At 35.2% G+C, this 25320-nt stretch overlaps 4 protein-coding genes across 5 annotated transcripts; 3 read left to right on the top strand and 1 right to left on the bottom strand.

Annotated features, from left to right (window-relative positions):
* Positions 1 to 1072: 1072 nt before the first annotated feature.
* On the top strand, positions 1073 to 7292 carry LOC108214791 (UDP-glucuronic acid decarboxylase 1). Its single transcript, XM_064090411.1, has 7 exons — positions 1073 to 1970; positions 2257 to 2403; positions 2490 to 2569; positions 4079 to 4162; positions 4253 to 4327; positions 6565 to 6657; positions 6794 to 7292. Exons 1-7 carry the CDS (start codon positions 1319 to 1321, stop codon positions 7001 to 7003), a joined length of 1341 nt encoding a protein of 446 aa, XP_063946481.1. The 5' UTR covers positions 1073 to 1318; the 3' UTR covers positions 7004 to 7292.
* A 2888-nt stretch (positions 7293 to 10180) lies between these two features.
* Positions 10181 to 15440, top strand: LOC108214998 (G-type lectin S-receptor-like serine/threonine-protein kinase At4g27290). 2 transcript variants are annotated; one of them, XM_017387292.2, is made up of 9 exons: positions 10181 to 10938; positions 11229 to 11304; positions 11386 to 13464; positions 13631 to 13765; positions 13841 to 13992; positions 14089 to 14299; positions 14380 to 14617; positions 14695 to 14845; positions 15065 to 15440. In XM_017387292.2, exons 3-9 carry the CDS (start codon positions 12216 to 12218, stop codon positions 15368 to 15370), a joined length of 2442 nt encoding a protein of 813 aa, XP_017242781.1. In that variant the 5' UTR covers positions 10181 to 10938; positions 11229 to 11304; positions 11386 to 12215; the 3' UTR covers positions 15371 to 15440. The 2 variants fall into 2 exon arrangements, with proteins under 2 accessions (XP_017242781.1, XP_017242782.1); XM_017387293.2 differs by lacking the exons at positions 10181 to 10938; positions 11229 to 11304 and having other exon boundaries at positions 13338 to 13464; positions 13592 to 13765.
* On the top strand, positions 10360 to 11594 carry LOC108212124 (protein SODIUM POTASSIUM ROOT DEFECTIVE 1). The gene is made up of 3 exons (XM_017383855.1): positions 10360 to 10938; positions 11229 to 11304; positions 11386 to 11594. The coding sequence occupies exons 1-3, from the start codon at positions 10360 to 10362 to the stop codon at positions 11592 to 11594; spliced, it is 864 nt and encodes a 287-aa protein (XP_017239344.1).
* Positions 15441 to 15869: 429 nt separating the features above from the next.
* On the bottom strand, positions 15870 to 24030 carry LOC108211895 (uncharacterized). The gene is made up of 3 exons (XM_017383608.2): positions 23921 to 24030; positions 23667 to 23765; positions 15870 to 17091 (listed from the first exon to the last, which is right to left on the bottom strand). Exons 2-3 carry the CDS (start codon positions 23719 to 23721, stop codon positions 16391 to 16393), a joined length of 756 nt encoding a protein of 251 aa, XP_017239097.1. The 5' UTR covers positions 23722 to 23765; positions 23921 to 24030; the 3' UTR covers positions 15870 to 16390.
* Between the last annotated feature and the right edge of the window lie 1290 nt (positions 24031 to 25320).

Genomic DNA, 25320 nt, shown 5'->3' with positions numbered 1-25320 from the left:
TTTCCTTCAGAAAATTGAAAACCCTTTTCTTCGATCTCCCAACCAGCGAAGGTAAGCCCAAGTACTTGCTTTCCCGAATATCATTGCTGACCGCCATAACATCCATAATCTCCTGTTGCTTATCTCTTCGAACATTTGCACTAAAGAAGATGCCCGATTTTTGATAATTCACTGCTTGTCCTGATAGCCTCTCGTAAGAATTCAACACATTCTTGATAGCATGTACTTCAGCCATATTCGCTTTGAAAAAAAGAAAACTATCGTCAGCAAATAATAAATGAGTGATAGCTGGCGCATTCGTACTGACCTTACATCCATGAATCTCATTGTTAGATGCTGCTTCTTTGAGAGCATTAGATAATCCTTCAACGCACAACAAGAACAGATAGGGTGAAAGAGGATCGCCTTGTCGCAATCCCCGTCCAGGTAAGATAGGACCCACCAGAGTGCCATTTACACACACCTTATATTCCACTGTCGTAACACATAACAACATCCACCGTACCCATTTTTGATCGAACCCCATTTCCTCCATTCTGTGTCTTAGATATGACCAATCCACTCGATCATAAGCCTTACTTATATCGAGTTTAAGCGCCACTTCTCCTTCTTGACCCTTATTCTTTCTCTTCATATGGTGGATAACCTCAAAAGCTATTAAAACATTATCTGTAATGCTACGCCCAGGCACAAAAATAAAATAAAATATTTTTTCTATTTAAATATATTAATCTCTCGAATTTTTTAATGTATTTATAGAAATTTTAACCGTACATTTTAAAATATCATTTTTAAATTTTCAATTTGTGACTAATGTTTTTATTACAAAAAAATCAAGATAATATTTTTAAATAAATGATCAAAACTCTTAAATATACGTGTAAAAAAATTATGGGGCTAATATATCAAACGGATGGAGTATGTTTAATATATTAATAATCTTATCGTTAGTTCAATTTTTTTAAATAAATCTTATTGCACTATATTTTATTCGGCCGTGCTGACTATACTGAATTTTATTTATTTTTTTTTGAAAGAACTATACTGATTTTTTTGATCATTAACTGTAAAAACCAAGTAACACACAAACGAGCGTCAAAGTTGGCCCAATCGGACAAGCCAGATCTGCATCTCATTCATCAAATCTTCATCCTCACCCACCATCTCCTTGTTATTTAATTTCACCTGAAAAATATTAACCCACAACAACAACAAAACCAACAATTAACTGCTCCATTCTTCACATATAACAATCAAAACAAACAAATTCATATGAAATCATCTGAATCGAATTGAATCGATATATTCGACATCTCAGATGAAGCAATTACACAAGCAATCAAGCTTAGCTTACAGACGCGATGAAGAACAGTTATCCTCAGGCGATCACGCTTCTTCCTACTCGCCAAAAGCCCTAAAACACCACCGATCGATCCCCCGCTCCATCAATTACATCTTCAAAGAGCAGCGTCTCCTTTTCATCCTTTTAGGCATCTTAATCGGCTCCACATTCTTCATAATTCAGCCCAATTTATCCACTTTCACGCCCTCCGATGCCGGCTCCGCGGCGTCGCTGCCGAAATCGGTCTCGTTGTTCGACCGTGAGGCGTTGCCGAGTCGAAAGACGTATCCGAGGAGCACGGCGGGGATGATGATGCAGCAGCAGCGGAATGGGAGGATTCCGGTGGGGATTGGGAGGAAGAGGATGAGGATTGTGGTTACGGGCGGGGCGGGGTTTGTGGGGAGTCATTTGGTGGATAAGCTGATTGCGCGAGGCGATGATGTGATTGTTATTGATAATTTCTTTACGGGACGGAAGGATAATGTGATGCATCATTTTGGGAATCCTAGGTTTGAGATGATTAGGCATGATGTTGTTGAGCCGATTCTGTTGGAGGTTGATCAGATCTATCATTTGGCTTGTCCCGCTTCTCCAGTTCATTACAAGTATAATCCTGTCAAGACTATTATATCCTTTTTGTCGATGAATGCTTATATTGTGTTTAATGGTTTATATTGTATATAGGGTTTGGTTTAATTTAGAACATGAAATGAGTTATTACATAGCAACCTTGAATGAATTGCATAACATTTGGTACTGCTATTGTCAGCAATTTTTTGTTATTATTTGAGCCTCACCCTGTATGCATGTATGTGTATTGTGTATTGTGTATATGTGATTGTTGCTTTGATATATGATGTGTTATAGTTTCGTAACTTTTCAATTGTGTGTGATATCCTTGACCACCGAGTACAAGACAAATGTTATGGGTACCTTGAACATGTTGGGGCTCGCCAAGAGAATTGGCGCAAAGTTTTTGCTCACAAGCACGAGTGAGGTTTATGGTGATCCGCTTGAGCATCCCCAAAAAGAGACTTATTGGGGAAATGTCAATCCAATAGGTGAATAATGCTTACCTCAAATTTCGTTAGTGGATAGTTAGTGTTTCTGTTTTATTTGTTTATGTTTATAATGCTTTAAAAATTAGGTGTAAGGAGTTGCTATGATGAAGGCAAACGAACAGCTGAGACTTTGGCAATGGATTATCATCGAGGTGCAGGTGTTGAGGTAATAGATAGTGCACTCAAAATCATATTGTGTCAGTTTATCTGTTTGAATTGTTGAGTAGGAACTTGAACATAATTGCAGCTTGAAATGAAATTTCGTGGTGAAATCCTCCTAACGTCGTTTTAAATTGTTTATTATATCACCATTATTAGTTGAACTCAGGCATGTGCAAACTACTTCTTCAAGTTGACTTAAATTGATCTGAAGATAGAAATTCGCTAAACTTGTTTACCTGTTATCTACTCCCTCTGTCCCAGCAGATTCTTTACGTTACTTTTTGGCACGCATATTAAGGCTCCTGTAAAGTATAGTTTCATAATATCTTTTTTAAAAAAAATTCCCTAAATAAAAGTTTAAACTTTTATTAAAAAAAGAAAAAATTAAAAAGACATTATAGAACTATACTTTATAAGAGCCTCAAAATGCGTGCAAACAGTATACGTAAACAACCACATGGGACGGAGGGAGTATAAGCAAGAACTGTTGGTTGTATTTATTATATAGTTGGAATAATAGTAACAGTTGTCACTTTGCTTGATTACATATTTAGCATCAGTATGCTTTATTCTATTTGTCACTATAAGGAGATGATGCAGGTGTACATAACTGAATGTGAACTGTGACTAGTTCTCTAGATTTTGAAAGTGTCAACGAGTGTCAACATGTGTTTGTTTGTAAATAACAAATATGAGAGTTACCCGCCTGGATTTGTCCTCCCCAAAATGACATTTTGTAGTTCTTATATTCTCATTGAAAATTATTTCATAAGTTCATTGGGTTGTTTCTAGGTGCGAGGCGTCTGAATTCATCTTATCACAAGGAATAATGGAGAAATAAGAAAAATGTTGAGATACATGCCTTTGTTGCTAATATTATTAGGCTAGAAGTCTTTTTACTTCCGTTTCGGCCGATTTTTGAGAAACATGATTTAGTTGCATGTAAGGCATCATTCTAACAAATAAGAGATTAAAAACTTTTGTTCAAGTCATGTAAGTAGAATGTGTAAAGCAGATAATAATTTTATACTTGACTGATTGTTCTGTTCTTGAGCTAGATTTTGGCTGCTACTTTTATGGGGTTAATATTTGAAAGTCAGAGGTTTATTATTTTGTTGTTTGATGAAGGTTAAGTTTGATGGGGAATTAAGTGGGTGTACCACTGTAATAATATTAGGATTGGAAGGCGCGCGCGCACACACACACATATGTTTACTTGTGGAAAAGAATGTAAAGTTTTGGTTTACAATTTATATATGCTCGTCGAGTCGTCTGTGTAAGATAAAATGGATATTTGGATGGATAATCTGTTGTTTCCAATTATAATAAGTTAAGGTATCTTTAGATTTGATTGAATTGTATCAGGTATAAAGGGTACTTAATTGTTAACTTTTTCCGTAAATCATGTCAGACAGAAATTAGATATTTCTTACCATGACATGATGAAGCAGACATGAAACTGCTGTAGATATATTACCATCTGTAGAATTTACAAGAGTGTCTATGCTTTTAGGTGCGTATTGCTCGTATTTTTAATACGTATGGACCTCGTATGTGTTTAGATGACGGGCGGGTTGTAAGCAACTTCGTGGCACAGGTACGTTCTGATTTCCTATTTATGTGGTTCATAAAATTATTAGTTATCTCTATGAGAAAATTTTCATTATCATACTTGTGTTCTTACCAGGCAATCCGCAAACAACCATTGACTGTTTACGGTGATGGAAAGCAAACAAGAAGCTTCCAATATGTAGCAGACTTGGTATGTTACATATTTATAGTTTATAGGTCTGTTGACCTTTGTTTCAGGTAATATTGTATCTACAATCCTTTTACGGGCTTAATGGCTAGCAATTCTTCATATAATAAGAAATGGAAAAGAACTATGGCTCTAAAAAGACAATAGGTTCATGATAACAGATCTTTTCTTCCCTTTTTGAAGTACCTATTCTTTCTCATCATAGTGGCCCTATACAAATTTTTTTCTAATATATAGTCGCAGAGCGAGATCCTCTTTAGAGGCCTTGTAACCGAACCTTGCTAGAGGGGTAGTTTTTGCCTGTGAGTTCTCCCCTCCCCACATTTACCAAAAAACATCATAGTTCATGTTTGTTATAGATTTCATCTCCCTACTAGTAATGTGAGCATCCTTTTTCCCTGGTTACATATTGAACTATGTGCTTTATCTAAGAGGGAGAAAATGATTACCCAATGATTTTGCTGATGGTGTTGCTTGCCAAGTTGGCTTTTTTTGTAGTTTGTGGATTAATAGGCCTGCTTGAAGATGAAAAAAAACCTTGATGTACTTGTAGGTCTTCGAGGATCTAGATTGCTCCTGGTTATGATATCAGGTTGCAAGATGATAAGTGAAATAGGAAAGTGTCAAGTAAATGAAAACTCAAAGTTCTATTTTCAAGTATAATGACATATTAGGAACTAATTTATAAATTTTACATGATACATCTATACTATACTATTAAAATCGAAACATTAAAAGTTCGGTCGGTCGGTAGTGGGCCGAATAACGGGCCTACTTATATAATCAGTTATCTTTTTTTTAACCAAAATTATTATCTTTTTTAGATTCCTAACTAAAAAACTAATTTCTACAAAAAAACACATGCAACATACATATAAAAAATAATATTATTATATATAATTATTAATATACAACCGATGATATGTTACAACTAAATACATTAATATTTATTTTAATTACCGCATGTTATCACTTTTAAAATAATATCATAGATCTATAATATCGATTTATACTATACTATACTATTATTGTTATTATTATTATTATTCTATTAAAACTGAAATATTAATAATTTTATTGGTCGGTCAAGTTTTATCAGCCGGTCGGTATTATTCAACGGGTCTCCTTAATATATAATATGTTCTAATAAACTTTTTTATTATCAACTAAGCCAGAAATATTCGGTCAATATGATCGGTTTGTATTTTAACTAAATTTAAAATATAGAAGATAAATTTACAAATGTTATAAATCACCCGTGCATGGCACCGGCACGGGTTATAAGCTAGTATATATGATGCTGAATCTTATAAAATATGGAAATATTGTATTTAATTAGGATAGTTACTTTGAAATATATTATATATAGTTATAATCAGATAAAACTATAATAAGTTAAACATCATTTCAATGTTAAATATAAGATACTAACTGATAGATATATCAAATTATTCACAGCTTTAAACTAGATGCAATTTTATGACTTGAAAACTAAATAGGAACTCCCTGGAAAGATGGTTCACTAATAGACCGAGGGAGAAGTAATTTATGTTATATATTAACAAAATATAAATATAAATGTAATGCGATAGGCTAATAAGCGTATCTTGCTTAAAATAAAATACTAATAATAATTTCTATAATAAATATTTACTGTAATTAACATGTAAAAGTATTAAAGTTTTGTGATGAATTACCTAATAAATGGATGTTTATTACAACTGACGGATTTATGCAGCAAAGAAACATATCCGTAAGAATTTCTGATAATTTTCGTGATGTCATTGGTCTCTGATCTTAAACTTTGACTATTCTCACAGATAATATACTGAACATTTTACATAGAAGTTATATTTTTGATATGGTTCACTATTTTTTAAGTTTTTTTTCTTGTAATAGTCAATGCAAAATTTATGCATACATTGAGATTTGAGTACTCAACCTCTTGATGCCAAGGAAAAAGGATACCCACCTGGCCGAAAAGCTCTAAAAGTAACTTTTAAACAGAAAGTGTTGTTTCGAAAATCTGTTTTTGGTTTTGGAGAACTCAAGACTTGTGCAACAGCAAATCCTAACACACCCTTAGGCCATAGTTGATAGTGATCTCACTCTGTATGGAATTTATATCTCAACTTGTTAGCCCGTTAAAATGAATAAAGCAACGTCATACAAGTAAATTGTTAACTTTTTAAGGAAGTCGTACATTTTGAACTACAGAATAATTGTTAACACATTTTCAGGTTGATGGATTGATGGCGTTGATGGAAGGTGAGCATGTGGGACCTTTTAATTTGGGTAATCCAGGGGAATTTACCATGTTGGAGCTTGCCGAGGTTAGTATTTTCTGAAATCTTTGTATATAAATAAATATATTGTTATAGCTTATGTGATGCAGTTGTTCCTCAATATTAGAGTATCACTTAAAATTTTATGTTGGCATAAATGAAATTACTTCTTTTTTGAGTGTAGGTTGTGAAAGAAACAATTGATCCCAGTGCGACAATTGAATATAAAGAGAACACTGCTGATGATCCTCACAAGAGGAAACCAGATATTAGCAAAGCAAAGGATTTGCTGAACTGGGAGCCAAAAATATCCCTTCGTGAGGGTCTGCCACGCATGGTATCTGATTTTCAGAACCGGATCTTGAATGAGGATGAAGGGAAAGGACAAAAATAAGGAGGATGATTAAGCAGTATGTATAGAGCGACTGGGCAAGTATGATCTTGGATGTTGTTTATTCTTTTTTACTGAGGTTATTGGGTTAGCATCTTGATTCTGCCTTTCTTTACACTTGGGAACTGTAGTCACGTAGATAGGAAAATGTCTCTTCTATTATCTATTCCACAAATTTTGACAAAACTATGTTCTAAATACCCGATTTTGCACACTGTTCATATGTTCCCTAAAATGTTGTAATAAACAACTTTTCAGTGAAATGGTAAAGAGTTGATTTCATAGTTGTGAATGTATGACTTGTTATTTTCTTGTCTGCTGAGTAAAATTGTTAGTGGGTAAAATTAGAATATACTTGATCCAGGTAAATGAAAGAGGTGTTTGTGCTTGTAAAATTATTCCCAGATAAAAAAAAAATTGTGCAACTCGGATATAATAAACAGATATTATAGTTTCTTTTTAGAATATCTATAACCCTAAGTTATTAAAGCAATCAATGTCTTTCATTATCTATCTAAAGAGTTATGTTTGTGCTCTGCTTAACAAATACTCCCTCCGTCCCTTTTTACTTGTCCCTTTTGAAAAAATAACGCATCTTAAGAAAATGTTAGGTGGATATCTTGTTTTCATACATATCCCTAATAAATGCAATGAATTAGATAGAGTTGTGTATATATATATGCTAGTCAAACATTGGAAGTTGTTACATTTTGAAAAAACATATAAAAAGTTGCTTTGAAAAAAGAAGTGGACAAGTAATTTGGGACAAAAAAAATTTTCAAAAGAGACATGTAAAAGGGGACGGAGGGAGTATTCTATACCCATTCACAATGGAGAGAGATCCTAATACACCTGTCCAAATATTTTAAACTTTTTTAGTTCTGTCAGTTGCAATATTATTATTGAACTTCTGTTTCTGATATATGATTCAAACCCTAGTTCTGTCAGTTGCAATATTATTATTGAACTTCTGTTTCTGATATATGATTCAAACCCTCTAGATATGAACCTTTTGGTACCATAGAAAAAAGGGGATATCAAAACAAAATGATCCATAGATTGGAAAGGAAACTTTAGAAGATAAAAAGAGCAGAAAAACAACTGTACTACAACCTACTAAGGTTGTGTTCACTTGGAGTGAATGGAATGGAGGGAGAATGGAATGAATTTTGTACTTAAAAAGAGTGTTGATAAAAAAAATGTATACAATTTTCATTCCTTCAATCATTCCATTCATACTATTTTAACTAGAATTCTATCCCACATGTTTTGGAAGGAATGCTCATTCCATCTCTACATCATATTTCTTTACAATCTTTAACACAAATAAATTGAACTCATTCATATTTAGTCACTATTAGCTCATACTTTCTTCTTTCTCCATAAAAATTCTATATAGTTTTTCATTCCATTCTCCCCTCATTCCATTCTATCCAAGTGAACACAGCCTAAGAGTCGGCAGAATTAGGTCCAGTTTAAAAGAAGAATGTAAGCATATAGATAAAGCCTTTGATTTGGAACCTGAAAGTCTTGAAGTTAGATATGGGTCGGCAAGGTCTAGTAAAGCAAAAGTGAAGTGGAATATATGCCGTTTCCATAACACAAATATATGTAACGTATACGGGTATCTGATTCTATCAGCCTGTGGTGCTCAGATAGAAACAAAGTACTAGCTTTCTGTCTCAGTCATCCACAGCAAATCATTTTTTCAAGGTTTTTAGTGGATTTCAGATGAAAAGACCTCTAGTAAATATCTGTCTCGTACAGCCAACTTTAGACGGTTTGATAAATGATATTTCGGGCCATTTTTCACATGAGGTAGCGTTTTCTTCTAAAAGAATCAAAATGCTGGATCATCCAGCGTTCATAAATGATTTTTCGGACCACTTTTCACAATTCCGATGTTTTAGGTATTAATTCAAGAAATTGTGATGTATGAGGCCTTTTAAGTTTTACTATCGTTACTCTTGGAAGAACAGGAGCAATAAATCATGCACTTTCACTGTTTCACGCTCACTATTCAGAGTTCCGTCGGGTTGTTTTCGTGTCCTTGACAGAATTTGAATACATGAACATCGTTCTGGTTTTTCTTTAAAACCTCATCAAACCTGTAGGCCACCTCCAACCATGCCATTTATTTTACACACTATTAATCTTCCCAAGATTTTATTATAATTAAAACAAGTTTTTCATCCTGGAACTAGTAAACAACTTCTGCTATCCATATTTTCATCCTAGATTATGGCATCTAGCGCTGCTTATATATCAACATCATTGGTATCTTCAATTACTGTCATTTCTTTCTACTAGTTTTTGAGTTTCGCAACGAAAATTGTCATCTGTATCATAACTTCGCCAGACAGCATAGTATAATAATGAAATTTAGATGCAAGTTTTATGCCTTTATTTCCGGTCTCCTCGGTCACAGACGCTGGAAACAGATTTAGCCCTTCTATAATTAAACATGTTAAGAATATACGGTCCGGCTAAAGCCTTGTGACTTGTGAGTATAGCACAACTAGTTACTTAACATGGCAGAGATAGTTGTATTCCATGTCATCCCTAATATTCTCGTAATAAATTATGAGATATGTTATTGCCCTAAAACTGGACAACCATGATCTTATATTCGACCCAAAAATGGATTTTTGGGTTAGGGGAGTGTTTATAATACAATATATATATATATATATATATATGATCCAGTTAAGTTCTGCTTCTCAAATTTTGAGGGAGAACTAGTAATTTAATAACACATATAAGGAGCGGATGCGTGAGTATTGTGCTTGGGATTAAACTGCGTGTAATATTAACTCGAATAGAATTAATATTGACATTTTTTTTGTGATGCGCTCAAGAGAGAACCACTCCTTACAATAGAACCATAGAACCACTAGGGTTCTGCTGCAGAACCCTAAATTTTAAATAGATTTTTAGTATCTAAATCTAAATACATATTTTTTTCATGTTTTTTCATCGTTGTGTGTGTTCAAAAATAATTTAAAAATATAATTCATAAATATTGACATTTTTTTTGTGAAGTTCTGCGGCAGAACCCCAACCAATACTTAAGTTCGGCTGTGGAACCTTTGCCTAATAAGGTAAGGGTTCTATGGTTCTCTCTCTAATGGTTCTATCTGGAACATGACCCTATATATATAATGTTAAAGTTATAAGATTTTATTTTTTCTCTTGTGGAAGTAGAAGGGAGCTAGTAATACTTTATGATGCCAACAACTCCGCATCCAGTTTACACTCATCTTTATGTAGCTTAGAGCTTAAAAAAGGAGGAGAAGAAGAGATTTGCACACGTCTAGCTCCCATCTAAAAGGATTTACCTAGTTGCGAGAAAAAAAGATATGATACTAGGCATAGCAGAAGAAGGATTGGCAATGGCATTATCCTCAACATGTCCCTCCAGCACAACTTTTTTAGGTGGTCGAGCTATAGACCGCTGCAATCCCATTATCCGAGATGCAAGGAGACTCGGCAAAGTAGTGCAGATGAATACTACAGACACTGAACCACCTTCCCCTCCTCCTCAACCAGCTACAGACCAAAATTTTGTGAACAGCATGAATGATATTATTCATCAGACTGAGAAGAAGAAGAAGAAGAAGAAGGCGCATATGATATCTTCATTGAAGAAGGAAAAAAAGACTAATAGTAGTGCAGATTGTGCTGGCAAAATGGTAAACAAGACTGGTAGTACTAGTAAGGTTGCTACAGATGATTATGAGATTATTGTCGATAGCCCTGGTGATTCTTCAAGGTACTTGTTGACTACTACTAATAGTAGTAGTACTCGTGAAATGAAATCATTTGTATATTCACAACGATTTGATCCTCGATTGGCTATGGTGGAACAATCTTCGGCTACCTCTTCCTTTTCTTCTCCAGTAACTTCTTCCCCTGCCTCTGCAGCTCCCAACCACCAGGTTCAAAACTTTTTGGTTTTTTCTTGCAAAATAGATAATCTTATTATAATTTGTCATAAACATGTGTATGACAATGTGTACTGCATATATACTGAGAGCAGAGGTTCTGTTTTTCTATGCTAATTATTTACAATGATAGTGTTGAAATATAGCATAAAATTCATTTGGGCCTTGCTCTAGCACCTTAAGGTTTTAGATGGACTGGTTCAGAACGTGGTATCAAAGCTCTGGCATCGATTGATATTCAGACACCCAAACTGTTTGAATTAATTGCATTTTGATTATTGCAGGTAGTAGTTCTTCGTGTGTCTCTTCATTGCAGAGGATGCGAAAGAAAAATGAGGAAACATATATCCAAAATGGAAGGTATGTGCTAATAGCACAGATTAACAATTGTCTGTAATTAGGTTTTGCATGTCTGTGACTGTTTTTACGTTTGGTTGACAGGAGTAACATCTTTTAACATAGACTTTGCTGCAAAGAAGTTGACAGTTGCTGGAGAAGTGACACCGTTATCTGTGCTGGCTAGTGTCTCGAAAGTGAAGAAAGCTCAACTCTTGACATCACCGGCTCCAACAACGTCCTCCTCAACAATCCCGTCTTACTCAGATCAGACTATATCACCAATTAGCCAAGACAAGGTGATAATCGTCTGAGTTGGGTGACAATTCAGGTTTCGGCCTTGTTTAAGTGTTCTTAAACGTGTATATAAGTTTTAGAGAGAATAAAATTTTGATAACAGTCACGTATTTGGTTAGTAAAGGTATGTTTCTGATCAATTTTTACACTTGTTCATGTAAATTGTGCTAATAATCTGTCACTTTATTTTAAGAATTCTAAAAGGGAATTTTTTTAATAAAATATATCTTTTTTATTCATAACTCGCCAAACTGATTAAATCTTCGATTAATATGGTCACTCGTCAAGTAAACACGCAAATAAAAGGACCCTCGTTTAAGTGTGACACGGGCCTGCATACAAGTTCATACGGTCACTCGTCAAGTAAACAGTGAAGGGCTAGAGTCAACTTATTTGAGAGGTTATGAGCCAGTTGGCCCAGGTCTACAAAGGTGGCTACTTTGCTTTATTTGTTTATAAATTATTAGGTGACCGAACATGGACCAGTTGTGGGTCTAATTTGGACAAACCCAGGTCAAATGTTGGAACTTTCCTATCCTCTAGTAGATGCTAAAATGTCAAGGTATCACATTGTTACACATTTGAATACATGAAAGAGAGGACTAAGCAACCAAGCACATACTAATGAAACACACACCATGTTCTTCTCTTTTTTCTTGCCATTTTTCATATCTTTACTCATAACTTGTGCTGCAATTGATAGTATAAACTCAACTCATCCTTTAAGAAATGGAGACACCATTGTTTCAGCCCGGGGAGAGTTCGAAATGGGCTTTTTCAGCACCCCTGGCCTTCCACAGAATCGATATTTTGGTATATGGTACAAGAAAATTTCAAGCAACACAGTTGTGTGGGTAGCTAACAGAGATAGTCCAGTAACAAATACTTCTGGTGTAGTGTCTGTGACTAGTCAAGGGATTCTTGTACTTAATGGAACAAAGATGATATGGTCATCAAATTCATCAAGATCAGTGAGTAATCCTATAGCGCAGTTACTGGATACAGGGAATCTTGTTTTCCGGGATGGAAATAATATCATCTGGCAAAGTTTTGATCATCCTGTGGATAATTTTCTGCCAGGGATGAAATTCGGGATAGACTTGGACTCGGGGTTGCAGAGATATTTTACTTCTTGGAAAAGTGTCGATGATCCGTCTACTGGAAAGTTTACTTATCGGACTGATCGTGGTGGTTACCCTCAGTCATTGTTGTGGGAAGGATCAAAAGTTACGTACAGGACTGGACCGTGGGTTGGGAGTGGATATAGTGGTTTCCCAAAGCAGGATTCAACTGAATTATACAGAATTGAATATGTTATATCACCAAGGGAGATATACTATAAGTTTGATCTTAATGATAATTCTGAATCTGCTATTACTAGGTTGGTGCTGACTCCTAATGGCGATACACAACGGCTGATTTGGAATAAGCAGACTCATGTGTGGTCAGTTTATCTGTCTTATCGGGTGAATGATTGTGATGATTATGAATTTTGTGGAGGAAATGGTATTTGTAACATTAATAGTTCCCCTAGATGTGAATGTATGAAAGGGTTTCATCCAAAGTTTCAAGAAAACTGGGACACAGCAGATTGGTCTGGTGGATGTGCTCGAAACACTCAGCTGGATTGTAAGAAAGGAGATGGTTTTATCAGGGTTTCGGGTGTCAAACTGCCAGACACGCGACTCTCCTGGTATAACACGACTCTGACCCTGCAGGATTGTAGAAAATTGTGCTTGAGCAACTGCAATTGTACGGCATATTCAAATACAGATTTTAGAGGTGGGGGAAGTGGATGTTTGCTGTGGTTTGGCGATCTGGCTGATATGAGAGGCTACTCAGACGACGGACAGGTTTTGTATGTGAGAATGGCTGCCTCTGATTCAGGTAAATCTGTTACTTCCTGTAAAAGATAAGTTTAAACTTGTGTGGCCTCGATTCTCAGACACATTCTGCCATGATTCTTACACACACAAATGCTGATAGCTAAGATGTAACTTTTACTTCTGTCAAGTCAATTAAGGAGTGACCATGGGGATAATTTCATTTTTAGACAGCACAGAGGAAAGCAAAAAATCAAGTACAAGTAGGGTGGTGGTCATTGTGATTCCTTTGTTAGCAGCAGTGACAGTGATACTAGTCCTGTTACTTCTTTACGCCTTCAGGAAGAGAAAGCTGAAAAGGAAAGGTATTATGCCGGTAAAATTGAGTTGCCTTAATTAGAGGGAATGCAGTTCTCCATATGTATTTTACACTTGTGCAGGAGTACTAAGACTTGATGGCGAGGCAACAAACAAAATTGGGAAGAACGAGTTGGATTTACCTTTGTTCACCATCTTGCAAATTGCTAGAGCCACCAATGGCTTCTCGTCTGACAACAAGCTTGGAGAGGGTGGCTTTGGACCTGTGTACAAGGTTACCACACACACGAGCTGTTCTTTACTGATAATCCTCTTACTCACCTTATCAACATGTAATAAGCTGTTCCTTAAATTTTACGTTTATTTTCAGGGTATGTTGGACAAGGGTCAAGAGATTGCTGTAAAGAGGCTATCAAAAACTTCAAGACAAGGAATAGAGGAATTCATGAATGAAGTTTCGTGCATCGCTAAACTTCAGCACAGGAATCTTGTGAAACTTCTTGGATCCTGTGTTGAACAAGGAGAAAGAATGTTGGTCTATGAATATATGCCCAACAGAGGTTTAGATTCTATAATTTTTGGTATGGCCCTAACTAAACCATCCATGCTAATGACATATAGACTTTGTTCATTCAAGTAATTTGCTAAATATGAATAACAGATACAGAACTATGCAAGTCATTTGACTGGCTGAAGCGCTGCAACATTATAAACGGGATTGCTAGGGGACTACTCTACCTTCACGAGGACTCCAGGCTAAGAATCATTCACAGAGACCTTAAAGTCAGTAATATTTTACTTGATCACGAGATGAACCCTAAAATTTCAGATTTTGGCATGGCTAGAATTTTTGGAGGAAGTGAAACTGAAGCAAGCACAACAAGAGTAGTTGGAACCTAGTAAGAATCTCTACAATATTTCAAAATTTTCAATTAGTTTTTCACATGTCATAATTTGAGCTTGTCCAAATTTTCAGCGGTTATATGCCTCCTGAGTATGCCATTGAAGGTCTATTCTCAACTAAATCCGATGTTTATAGCTTTGGCGTTTTGGTGCTGGAGATAGTAAGCGGGAAGAGAAACAGAGGTTTTAAACATCCCGCCCACAATCATAACCTTCTTGGACATGTAAGTACACACAAACCATATACACTCTCTCTCTCTGTCCCGCTCATTTTCTATACGTTTAAGTTTTTATCCTAAAAAAAGAAATCTTGAAAATAAGTTATGGAACTATACAGTGTCCTCATCTCCCAGTGTACGTATACAATTCAGGGAAACCGATAGAGTGTATATTTATGTGTCAATGTAGTGAGTTTCTTAAAATGGCATCAACTTCTTTTTCAGGCTTGGAGAAAATACAATGAAGGGAAGCACTTGGATGTTGTAGACCCGGCGATCATGGAATCAAGTAATCACTATGAGTTGTTTCGAGTGATTCAAATAGCTCTGTTGTGTGTGCAACAGTATCCAGAAGATAGACCAAGCATGTCATCTGTGGTTCTGATGCTCAGTAGTAAAATCGAATTGACTATTCCAAAAGAGCCTGGCTTTTACTCCGAGAGAAATCCTGAACAGAATCATTCTTCATCAAGCAAATGTGACTCTGAATCAGTTAACGAAATTAGTATCACACGTCTCACACCAAGATAGTTGTGTACTTTTAGTAATTTTTGTGTATATCAGTTTACTGGAGTTTTGAATTAGATTTTGTTTTTTGGACTGTCTCTGAAATAAAGAAAATTTCATAAATTTCGCGTGGATCGTAGAACCATCCAAATCATATCTGAGAAATGATCCAAATAATTTAGAAATCGAGTATAATTGAACTTCGGATACCTAATCAATTTTGGTGAAGTTGATACGCATAAAAGTGTAGCAATCGACTTGCAAGCGAGAAGGCATAGCATTTTAAATTATAAACTTCATAAAAGTTGGAACTCATGAAAATTATTTGATAAAAGCATCAAGTACGTGATGTTGCATTTGACTTAATTTGTCAAATAAAATATAAATATTAAATTTATTAAGTAAGAGATAATTACTAAATTCATGTTTCATATATATATATATATATATATATTTGAAAGTTACACAATGATAATTAATTCAATTATCTATAAGTTACCACCATTCTTGCTATTAACTATTAAGTTAGTAAATGTTTAAATCCGGGACTGTTACAAGTAAGGGATAGGGTCATAGGGATATTGGAATATCTGTATACAAGTGGTTCAAACCAAAGAAAAAAGCTTTGTATGTTGCAGGCTAATACTACAGAACTATAGGCTTTTCTTCTGGAGAATCTTTCTGTACAAGGTCTAAATCGTCACGATTAATATGGTCGGAATTCTCAGAGGCACGTCTGTGCCGAGACTGTGATTTTCTCTTGCTGGATCTTGAAGTTTTGGATGAAAATTCTTCTTTCTCAGTCAAATTTCCATGCACTCCATCACTTTGACTCAGATATCTGGCCTCTTTAGACATTAGCAACTTGTCATCAGTGTGGTATTGGCGTTTTGCATTTGGTTTCTCATTTCTGGTACCACGAGGAGGAAGTGATCTTGATCTTGGTTTACTTTTGATTACTTGTCCTTCCATCCATCTGCACTGCTAATACCCAAAGGACTATATTTCTCGCATGTTGATACCTCTGAGCCCTTCTCCACCTATTCAACAGTATCTTCTTTGCCTGCCAGCTAATAAACGATTCTGTTGAGTAGAGGATGTTATTTTTATTACTTCTGAATCACTTGCTGACTCAATTCCAGAGAAGTCATGAAGGCCCCCTGTCCCAGGTATCTCTTTAACATAAGATGGAAAGTCAGTTCTCATGCGACTGAACACCTCTTGCAATTCTCCATTGAACCTTTTGGCAGCTTCTTTAGATTGTGATTCCCGACTGCCAAAAATATTAGCACGTGAAGGATCGTGTAATGATAAAGAGCTACGTACATCCCCTTCCATTGCATAATTTGGTTGGAGAAGTACAATCCTCAGAGTTCCTTTATCAGTACCCTTTTGCTCCTCCCCGCCAATTTTTGACTGCTTGGGATAATTTTGAGTACTGGCAAAAGTAGAACATCGACTCAAGATGCCATTCTCATTTCCCGACTTCCCAGCTTTGTCTTCATACATGTCTTTGCACTCTGGGTGGTCACTGAACCTTTTCTTATGTGAGCCGCTGTCAAGCAAGTGATTGTCTACTTGTAATGCTACGGGTGAAAACCTCGGTATATTTTGGTCCATAAAGCTATTACATTGGCTATGAATTGGCCGCTGCAATCTCAATCCATCAAACCTCATTAATCTAGCAATCAAACTCGACAATGGCAGCTTTGATTTAATCTTTGCTTGGTGAACATGTCGGCCTCCTGATATGCAATCATGAACAAGGCAACATCAAAACACAATAGATCTCCGATACAAAAGATGAAATAACAAGCATTCAAACACATGACCAGCAAATAAAACAGTCCAAACTTTAAAGACAAATTATGCAAATATAAAATCTTCAAGCCCAAACATGGAAATGTCACCAGGAGCCAATAGAAGATGAGGAGGACTATAGCATTAGGAGAACACAGGAAGCTAAAAAATTAAACAAGTTTTTTTTTCTTGCTTCAAAATCACTTAAGAAAATCTGTTTTCCGCTGTTATATTAATCAGAAGTCCTGATGCTTGTTCATGCGGACTATGGGTACATCAAAAATTCAAAATTAACAGAAAGGCAAACAAATTATGCAAGGTTACCCCATAAAAAAAAGTATGTAAGTTGCAAAAAAGCCATAACCAAAATGGCTTATACATAAGGACATGGTAATGACAATTTTTGGTAAAATAAATACATAACACATAATTACAAAAAGAATAAAATAAACAAAGGAAGATAATTTATATAACATCATCTAATAAGACCAAATGAAGAAGATGATGAAACTCAAAAACCTTCTTAAAATTCAATAAAAAAAACACATACAGTATATTATATCAATTTGGTATATACAAGAAAAAGAGTTCAATTTTTATTTTATTTTTTGCTAAGCAAAATATATTAAGAGAAAAAGGAACATAATCGCGGGGCATACCCCGCGAAAGGAGGACAAAAATCCCACCAAAACAACAGAAGGCAGAAAGCCTAGCAAGTGCAAGCAAACTAGCTAGCTAACATGACTATAAACACAGGACCTGCTAATCAATGGATTACAATTAATACAATAGATCAGTAAGCTGATTGTCCTCCCTTACCCATTTCTTGAATTTAACACAAGTGGAAAAGAGTTCAATTTTCACCCATCACATAGTATTAAAAAAACATTTAATTATGCATATAAAAATCACATGACAAACAATTAATTAAACGAGAACAGTGAATAGATATGTTGTATAATTTGGTGGTGACTTGGATTTTTCTGAAGTCGTGTGAACACTTTCAGATTGAAGTTATTTGTGGTTCACCAAATAATTCAATCGGATAAAATCAGAAATTCTGCAAGAAGAGAGAATGTGTTTTGTTGTGTATTTCAAATGAACCATATCCTTGAAATGATCAATGCAACATCTATATATAGATGTCAATAGATGTGTCTTTTGACAATAGACACATCTTAATCCAAATAGATTTGTCTAATGGCAATAGACATGTCTTATCCTAATAGATGTGTCTAATGTCAATGGATAAATCTAATGCCAATAGACACTTCTCTTCCAATAGATGTGTCTAATGCCAATGAACATGCCTCATAAGCACTTATAATCATAATAAACTCGAACTAAGCATACACTCCGTACTCTCCTGACTTGTTCGATGTAACATTATGATTACATTGATCAACTAGTTAATTCAATTACACTAAAATAACCAACAATCCTCCCCCATTTTAGTGTAATCCATAATCAACTAAACAAAATTACAACAAATAACAAAGTTAGGCATAAATGAAATATCATGACGATTGAATTTCACATTAGTATATTACACATTTCAAATATTCGAATATCAAGGTATCGCTATGGATTGAACCTCTACTATTCACAATGAATACATGAAGATAATATACACATAACTTTACATTCTCAAATGTTCTTACTTGACACTATATTTTACTAGCCTTGTGTCCCAATCCTTCTTAAGCATATCAAAGCCAAGTCCAAGCTTCTTGAAGCGGCTAAACTTCATGCTCAAATAGGTAGTTCTTTTATTCTCGCACCTGCATATGCGATTTTTCAAAAGAACTATTAAGAAGATAGACTTCAACCTCCTTATCTTGCAGGTCTGAACACATAACTTGGGATGATGTTGTAATGCGTTCCAATCTCTAGATGTTAAGTTTCCACATTGAATTCAGCACCTAATGTAATCCTAGGTGAGAATTGGGTTTCTCAACATGAGAGACTTTTAAACGGACTTTAATCCCATCCCCACAGCCGACTTGTGCACAAGATCTCTACTCAATCCTTTGGTAAGATGATCGGCTAAATTACGTTGAGTTCTTATAAACTCCACTGATATAACACCGTGAGTGATAAGCTCACGAATCATACTATGTCTAACACCTATGTGTCTAGATGTCCCTTTGAACACTTGTCTATAAGCATTAGACAAGGCAGATAGACTATCACACCTGATTGATATGGGTGATATAGGTTTTGGCCACAATGGAATTTCATATATCAGATTTCTTAGCCATTCAGCTTCTTTACCAGCAGCTGATAATGCCACAAATTCAGATTCCATTGTTGAGTCGGTAATGCAACTCTGTTTCTTTGATGACCAAGAGATAGCACCTCCCCCAAGGAGGAATACCCATCCACTTGTGGAAGAATGATCTTCCTCATTGGAAATCCAACTTGCATCTGAATGACCTTCAATAACCGAAGGAAATCCAGTATACGTCAAACCATAATCCATGGTTCCTTTCAAGTACTTGAATACTCGGCTTAAGGCTTGCCAATGATGAGAACTTGGTTTGCTAGTGTACCTACTAAGCTTCCCAACAGCATAGGCAATATCTGGCCGAGTGCTTATCATGGCATACATAAGACTACCAATAGCCCTTGAGTATTCAAGTTGAGATACTGAAACACCTTTATTTGGTAGGAGTTTAATACTAGGATCAAGAGGAGTGCTAACTGGAGAACAATCCTTAAAATTAAATCTTTTCAAAATCTTCTCAATATAATGAGATTGAGAAATTGAAATACCATTATTCTCACGCTTGATCCTTATACCAAGAATCACTTCAGCCTCCCCCATGTCTTTCATATCAAAATTAGATGACAAGAACTTCTTGGTTTTATCCACTTGATTTTGGTCTGTACCAAAAATCAACATGTCATCCACATATAAACAAATTATAACTCCTTTACCAGAAGAATCAAATTTGCTATATACACACTTGTCTGCTTGGTTAATAACATAACCATTAGACAAGACCACTTTATCAAATTTATCGTGCCAATCCTTAGGTGCTTGCTTTAGACCATAAATTGATTTCTTCAATTTACACACCTTGTTCTCACAACCAGGCACAACAAACCCTTCGGGTTGTTTCATATAAATCTCTTCATCTAATTCACCATTCAAGAATGCAGTTTTTACATCCATTTGATGAATGACAAGGTTGTGTATAGCAGCAAGTGCTATTAACAACCTAATAGTTGAAGTCCTAGCAACAGGAGCATAAGTATCAAAATAATCAATCCCTTCCTTTTGTCTAAAGCCTTGGATTACCAATCTGGCTTTAAACTTATCTATCGAACCGTCCACCTTTATTTTCCTTTTGAAGATCCATCTATTCCCCAATGCTTTACAGCCAGGGGGCAAATCACTCAATTCCCATGTATTATTATTCATGATAGAATCCATTTCATCCTGGATAGCTTCCTTCCAAAATGCAACATCTCTCGATGTCATAGCTTCGGTAAAAGTTTTTGGATCCTCCTCAATAATAAAACAATATTGGTATTGATCTTTAATTTCATCTCTAGAACCCTCAACTAGATAAAGATGAAAATCATCTCCAAAAGACTTTGTTTTTCTAGCTCTAGTGCTTCTCCTTGGTTCAGACGGTTGATGAACATCTTCAGTAGAAACTGAGTTCCTACTAGAAGAAGATTGAAGCATGTCCCTCGGTCTAGGTATAGATGTAAATCTGTTTTCATCAAAGATAGCATCTCTTGACTCGATAATCGAGTTCACAGGCACATAGCCATTAGATTCTAACACATAGAATCTATATGCGATGGAATGCTCCGCATAACCAACAAAGATACAATCTATACCTCGTTCACCCAAGTTTCTTCTTTTGGGTTCAGTGAGTCTTACAACTGCTCTACATCCCCAAACTCTCAGAAAACTCAATTTTGGTGACTCATTATACCAAAGTTCATAAGGGGTAATTTTATTCCTCTTACTAGGAATTCGATTTAATAAATAACAGGCTGTCAACATAGCCTCACCCCAAAAACCCTCACTCAAACCCGAGTAGGACAACAAGGAATTAACCATTTCTTTCAATGTCCTATTTTTTCTTTCTGCCACACCATTTTGTTGTGGTGTATAAGGAGCCGTGGTTTGATGTATTATACCAGTAGATTGAAAATATACCGGATCATAATACTCACCTCCTCTATCGGTACGTAAATTTTTAATCAAGGTACCATGATGATGTAGCTCTACTTCTTCTTTATATATTTTAAAGGAGTCAAGAGCTTCATCTTTCGCATGCAACAAATATACATAACAATATCTAGAAGCATCATCAATAAAAGTAACAACATACTTTTTATTTCCTAATGATGGTGTAGAATGAAAATCACACAAATCACTGTGTATCAATTCTAATACATCAGACACCCTATTAGCAACTTTAAAGGGCTTTCTAGTTATCTTTGTTAACATGCATGTTTTACATTTTTCATTGTTTAAATCAATAGCAGGTATGAGGCTCATTTTAGACATATCCTTTATTCTTTTATAATGTACATGTCCTAGTCTAGCATGCCATAATTCTGATTTATGCAAATTTATGCTAGTACTCGTAGAAGCCATGCAAGAAGATTCATCATTAAATGGAGTATTTACATTCAACATAAACATGCCATTACATAAGTAACCAAAGCCAACGAAAGTGCCATGTTTTGACAAGATATACTTGTCACTTTCATAAACTTGCTTATATCCACAATTATTTAATACAACACCAGACAAGAGATTCTTTCGAATCCCAGGAACATACAACACATTATTTAAATATATACATTTTCCTGAAGTAAACACTAGCTTAACATTTCCTAGTCCTTTGATCGGTTCAGTTGCAACATTTCCCATCTTTAAGATAGATCCATCTTCAATTGGTTGAAATTCTGTGTACCAACGAAGATCTTTACATACATGACTTGTTGCTCCAGAATCAATCCACCAAGCAACATTATCATCCTGCACATAAAATGCATCAGATATCAATGATACATAATTCTGACCAGAATTACAATTTTTGATCAAAATCTGACCTTGTTGCTTTTCTGGATCCTTGGATCCACTTGGACCAGCATTAAGCCTTTCTTGCTTACTTTTACCCACCCGACAATCCTTCTTGAAATGTCCAGGTTTGCCACACTTCCAACATGCAATCTTAGGCCTCTTGTTGGAAAAGTTGTTGTTTCCTTTGAATTTCCGTTTGTCACCCTTGTTGTTTTTAGGATTCTTATAACATCCACCATCTTCAACCATATTCACAGAAGAGTTACCGACTTGGTTCTTGCCCTTAGGATTATTCTCATTTTCTTGAGTCCTCAAAGCCTCTTCAATTCGGAAGTGACTTCCAAGTTCAACCAATGTCATATCTTCTTTATTATGTTTCAAGGTGTGTTTAAAATCCTTCCATGATGGTGGCAGTTTGTCAATAACACCATAAACAGAGATAGATTCATCCATCTTCAGATTGTGTTGAACAAACTGTCCCAGAATCCTTAACAATTCATTGTATTGTTCCATCACCGGTCTAGAATCGACCATTTTGTAATTCATAAAATTACTGACCAGAAACTTCTTACTAGAAGCATCTTCTGCCATGTACTTGGATTCAAGAGAATCCCACAATTCTTTCGCTGACTCAACATTTTGATATACATCGAAAAGGGAATCAGACATACCGTTTAGGATGTGACCGCGGCAGATGTAGTCATCGTTTTCCCATTTGCAGCGTTGCCTTGTTTGTTCAATAGTTTCATTCTCAATCTCTTCGGGCATGGGAGTACTTAGAACATACACAACCTTTAGCGTGGTCAACAAAAAATGCATCTTCTTTTGCCATCTTCGAAAATCTTGACCCTCAAACTTGTCCAATTTTGCAAACTTACTTGTCATGTCTTTTGCAGATTCTCCGTTCGTCATCTTCAGAATAGAATAACTTCAATCTTTGTTGTATAATTTGGTGGTGACTTGGATTTTTCTGAAGTCGTGTGAACACTTTCAGATTGAAGTTATTTGTGGTTCACCAAATAATTCAATCGGATAAAATCAGAAATTCTGCAAGAAGAGAGAATGTGTTTTGTTGTGTATTTCAAATGAACCATATCCTTGAAATGATCAATGCAACATCTATATATAGATGTCAATAGATGTGTCTTTTGACAATAGACACATCTTAATCCAAATAGATTTGTCTAATGGCAATAGACATGTCTTATCCTAATAGATGTGTCTAATGTCAATGGATAAATCTAATGCCAATAGACACTTCTCTTCCAATAGATGTGTCTAATGCCAATGAACATGCCTCATAAGCACTTATAATCATAATAAACTCGAACTAAGCATACACTCCGTACTCTCCTGACTTGTTCGATGTAACATTATGATTACATTGATCAACTAGTTAATTCAATTACACTAAAATAACCAACAAGATATACACGCAGATGAACAGAAAAGAAAGAAATTGACCTTGATCGTTCTTGACGGGAGGCTTAGACTTTGTGAGACGTCGAAGTGTTTTCATTTTCCAGAACAGAAGAAGAAGCGAGCGCACCTCAATTAGAGCACCTGCATACAATCGCATGTAGATATCGATTTGATAAGTAGATATAGATAGACAATTGTAAATCAAAAAAATCTACATGCTATCTGCAACTATGGATATATACATATTCGTAGAGAGAGAGTAATCTGGCCAGGGAGAGAGAGAGAGAGAGGCTTACAATCTGGCGAGAGCGGAAAGGAGAGAGAGATGGGGGGAGTATCTATTTGATTTTGATATCGAGAGAGAGGGGTATTGCTTATTGTGATGCTTGAGACGGGGAGTATTATGCAGCTGTCCTGATCCTGCTGCTACTTATAGAAAGTCAGTTATGAATATTACTAGTACTACTCCCTCTGTCCCTCTCATTTCTTTACAGTTACTATTTTGGGATGTCCCTCTCATTTCTTTACGTTATCATAAATAGTAAGTTTTTCCATCATTACACCCACTATCTTCCCCACTATCTCATATTTAACAATAAAAACTACTATTACACCCACTACTTTCCTCCACTATCTCAAATCTATTATTAAATATTGATGGGTCCCACCACTTTACCCACTTTTTATCTAACTTTACTCATTTTTCATACATTGTCTTGGTCTCCGTGTCCCCCTCCAACGTAAACAATTGAGGGGGACGGAGGGAGTACTATATAAAATACAATATCCTGGTGATTTGTGGGTCCTACCGATAATAGTTCTATGTGGTCCCACAGGGGCCTACATTTATAGGTATCGGTTACTTATTTGAAACGGCTGTTGGACAGTTCCGGCCTCTTTTTCATGCATTCCATTTTTTTAAAATATCTAAAACATATTGAAAATTTCAAAAAAAAGAAGTGAAAATTTTGAATTTTTTTGAAAAATATGGAATTTTTTTTAATAATTTGAAAAAATGTAGAACTTTTGGAAAAAATCTAAAAGCTTTGAAAAAATTTGGGGGAAAATCTGAATTTTTTTTTGATCAAGTCATATTATATGACTTGATAAAAAAAATCAGATTTTTTGAAGTTTTTAATTATTTTTTTCAAATTTTCAGATTTTTTTGAAGTCTTAAAAAATTAGAATTTTTTCGAAGTTCTTACAATTTTTCATATTTTTTTTTAAAAATTCATATATTTAAAAGTTTTTTCAGAATTTTCTGATTTTTTGAAATTTTTAGTTTTTCTTAGATTCTAAAAGAATTGATTTTTGATATTTTTCTCAAAATTTTCCTATTTTCATAGTTTTTTTGATTTTTTTCAAATTTTTATCATATATTTTTATTTTTGTTAACGGATTCCGTTAAAGTCAATTTATACTTAACGGTTGTTCTAACGACGGTTAGCTGAATATAAGGTTTTATTGGTGTAATCATTTGACTACAGGTTAAATCTAGTTATGTGATTCATTTGCAAGCTTTTTGAGTACAGTGATCCCACAACAAGTTGACCATGAGTTCGGTAATATTTTTTACCTACTTCCCCGTCCCAACCATTTCTTTACGATTTAGTTTTTGGGGTGTCCCACCCAATTCTTGACACTTACAAAACTGAACAAAAATAATCAATATGTCTCACCAATTTCCCGCTTTTTT

Source organism: Daucus carota, chromosome 3, assembly GCF_001625215.2.
Source record: "Daucus carota subsp. sativus chromosome 3, DH1 v3.0, whole genome shotgun sequence".
Lineage (NCBI taxonomy): Eukaryota > Viridiplantae > Streptophyta > Magnoliopsida > Apiales > Apiaceae > Daucus > Daucus carota.
Note: the sequence above shows the minus strand (reverse complement) of the source record. Positions and strands in the feature narration are given on the sequence as shown.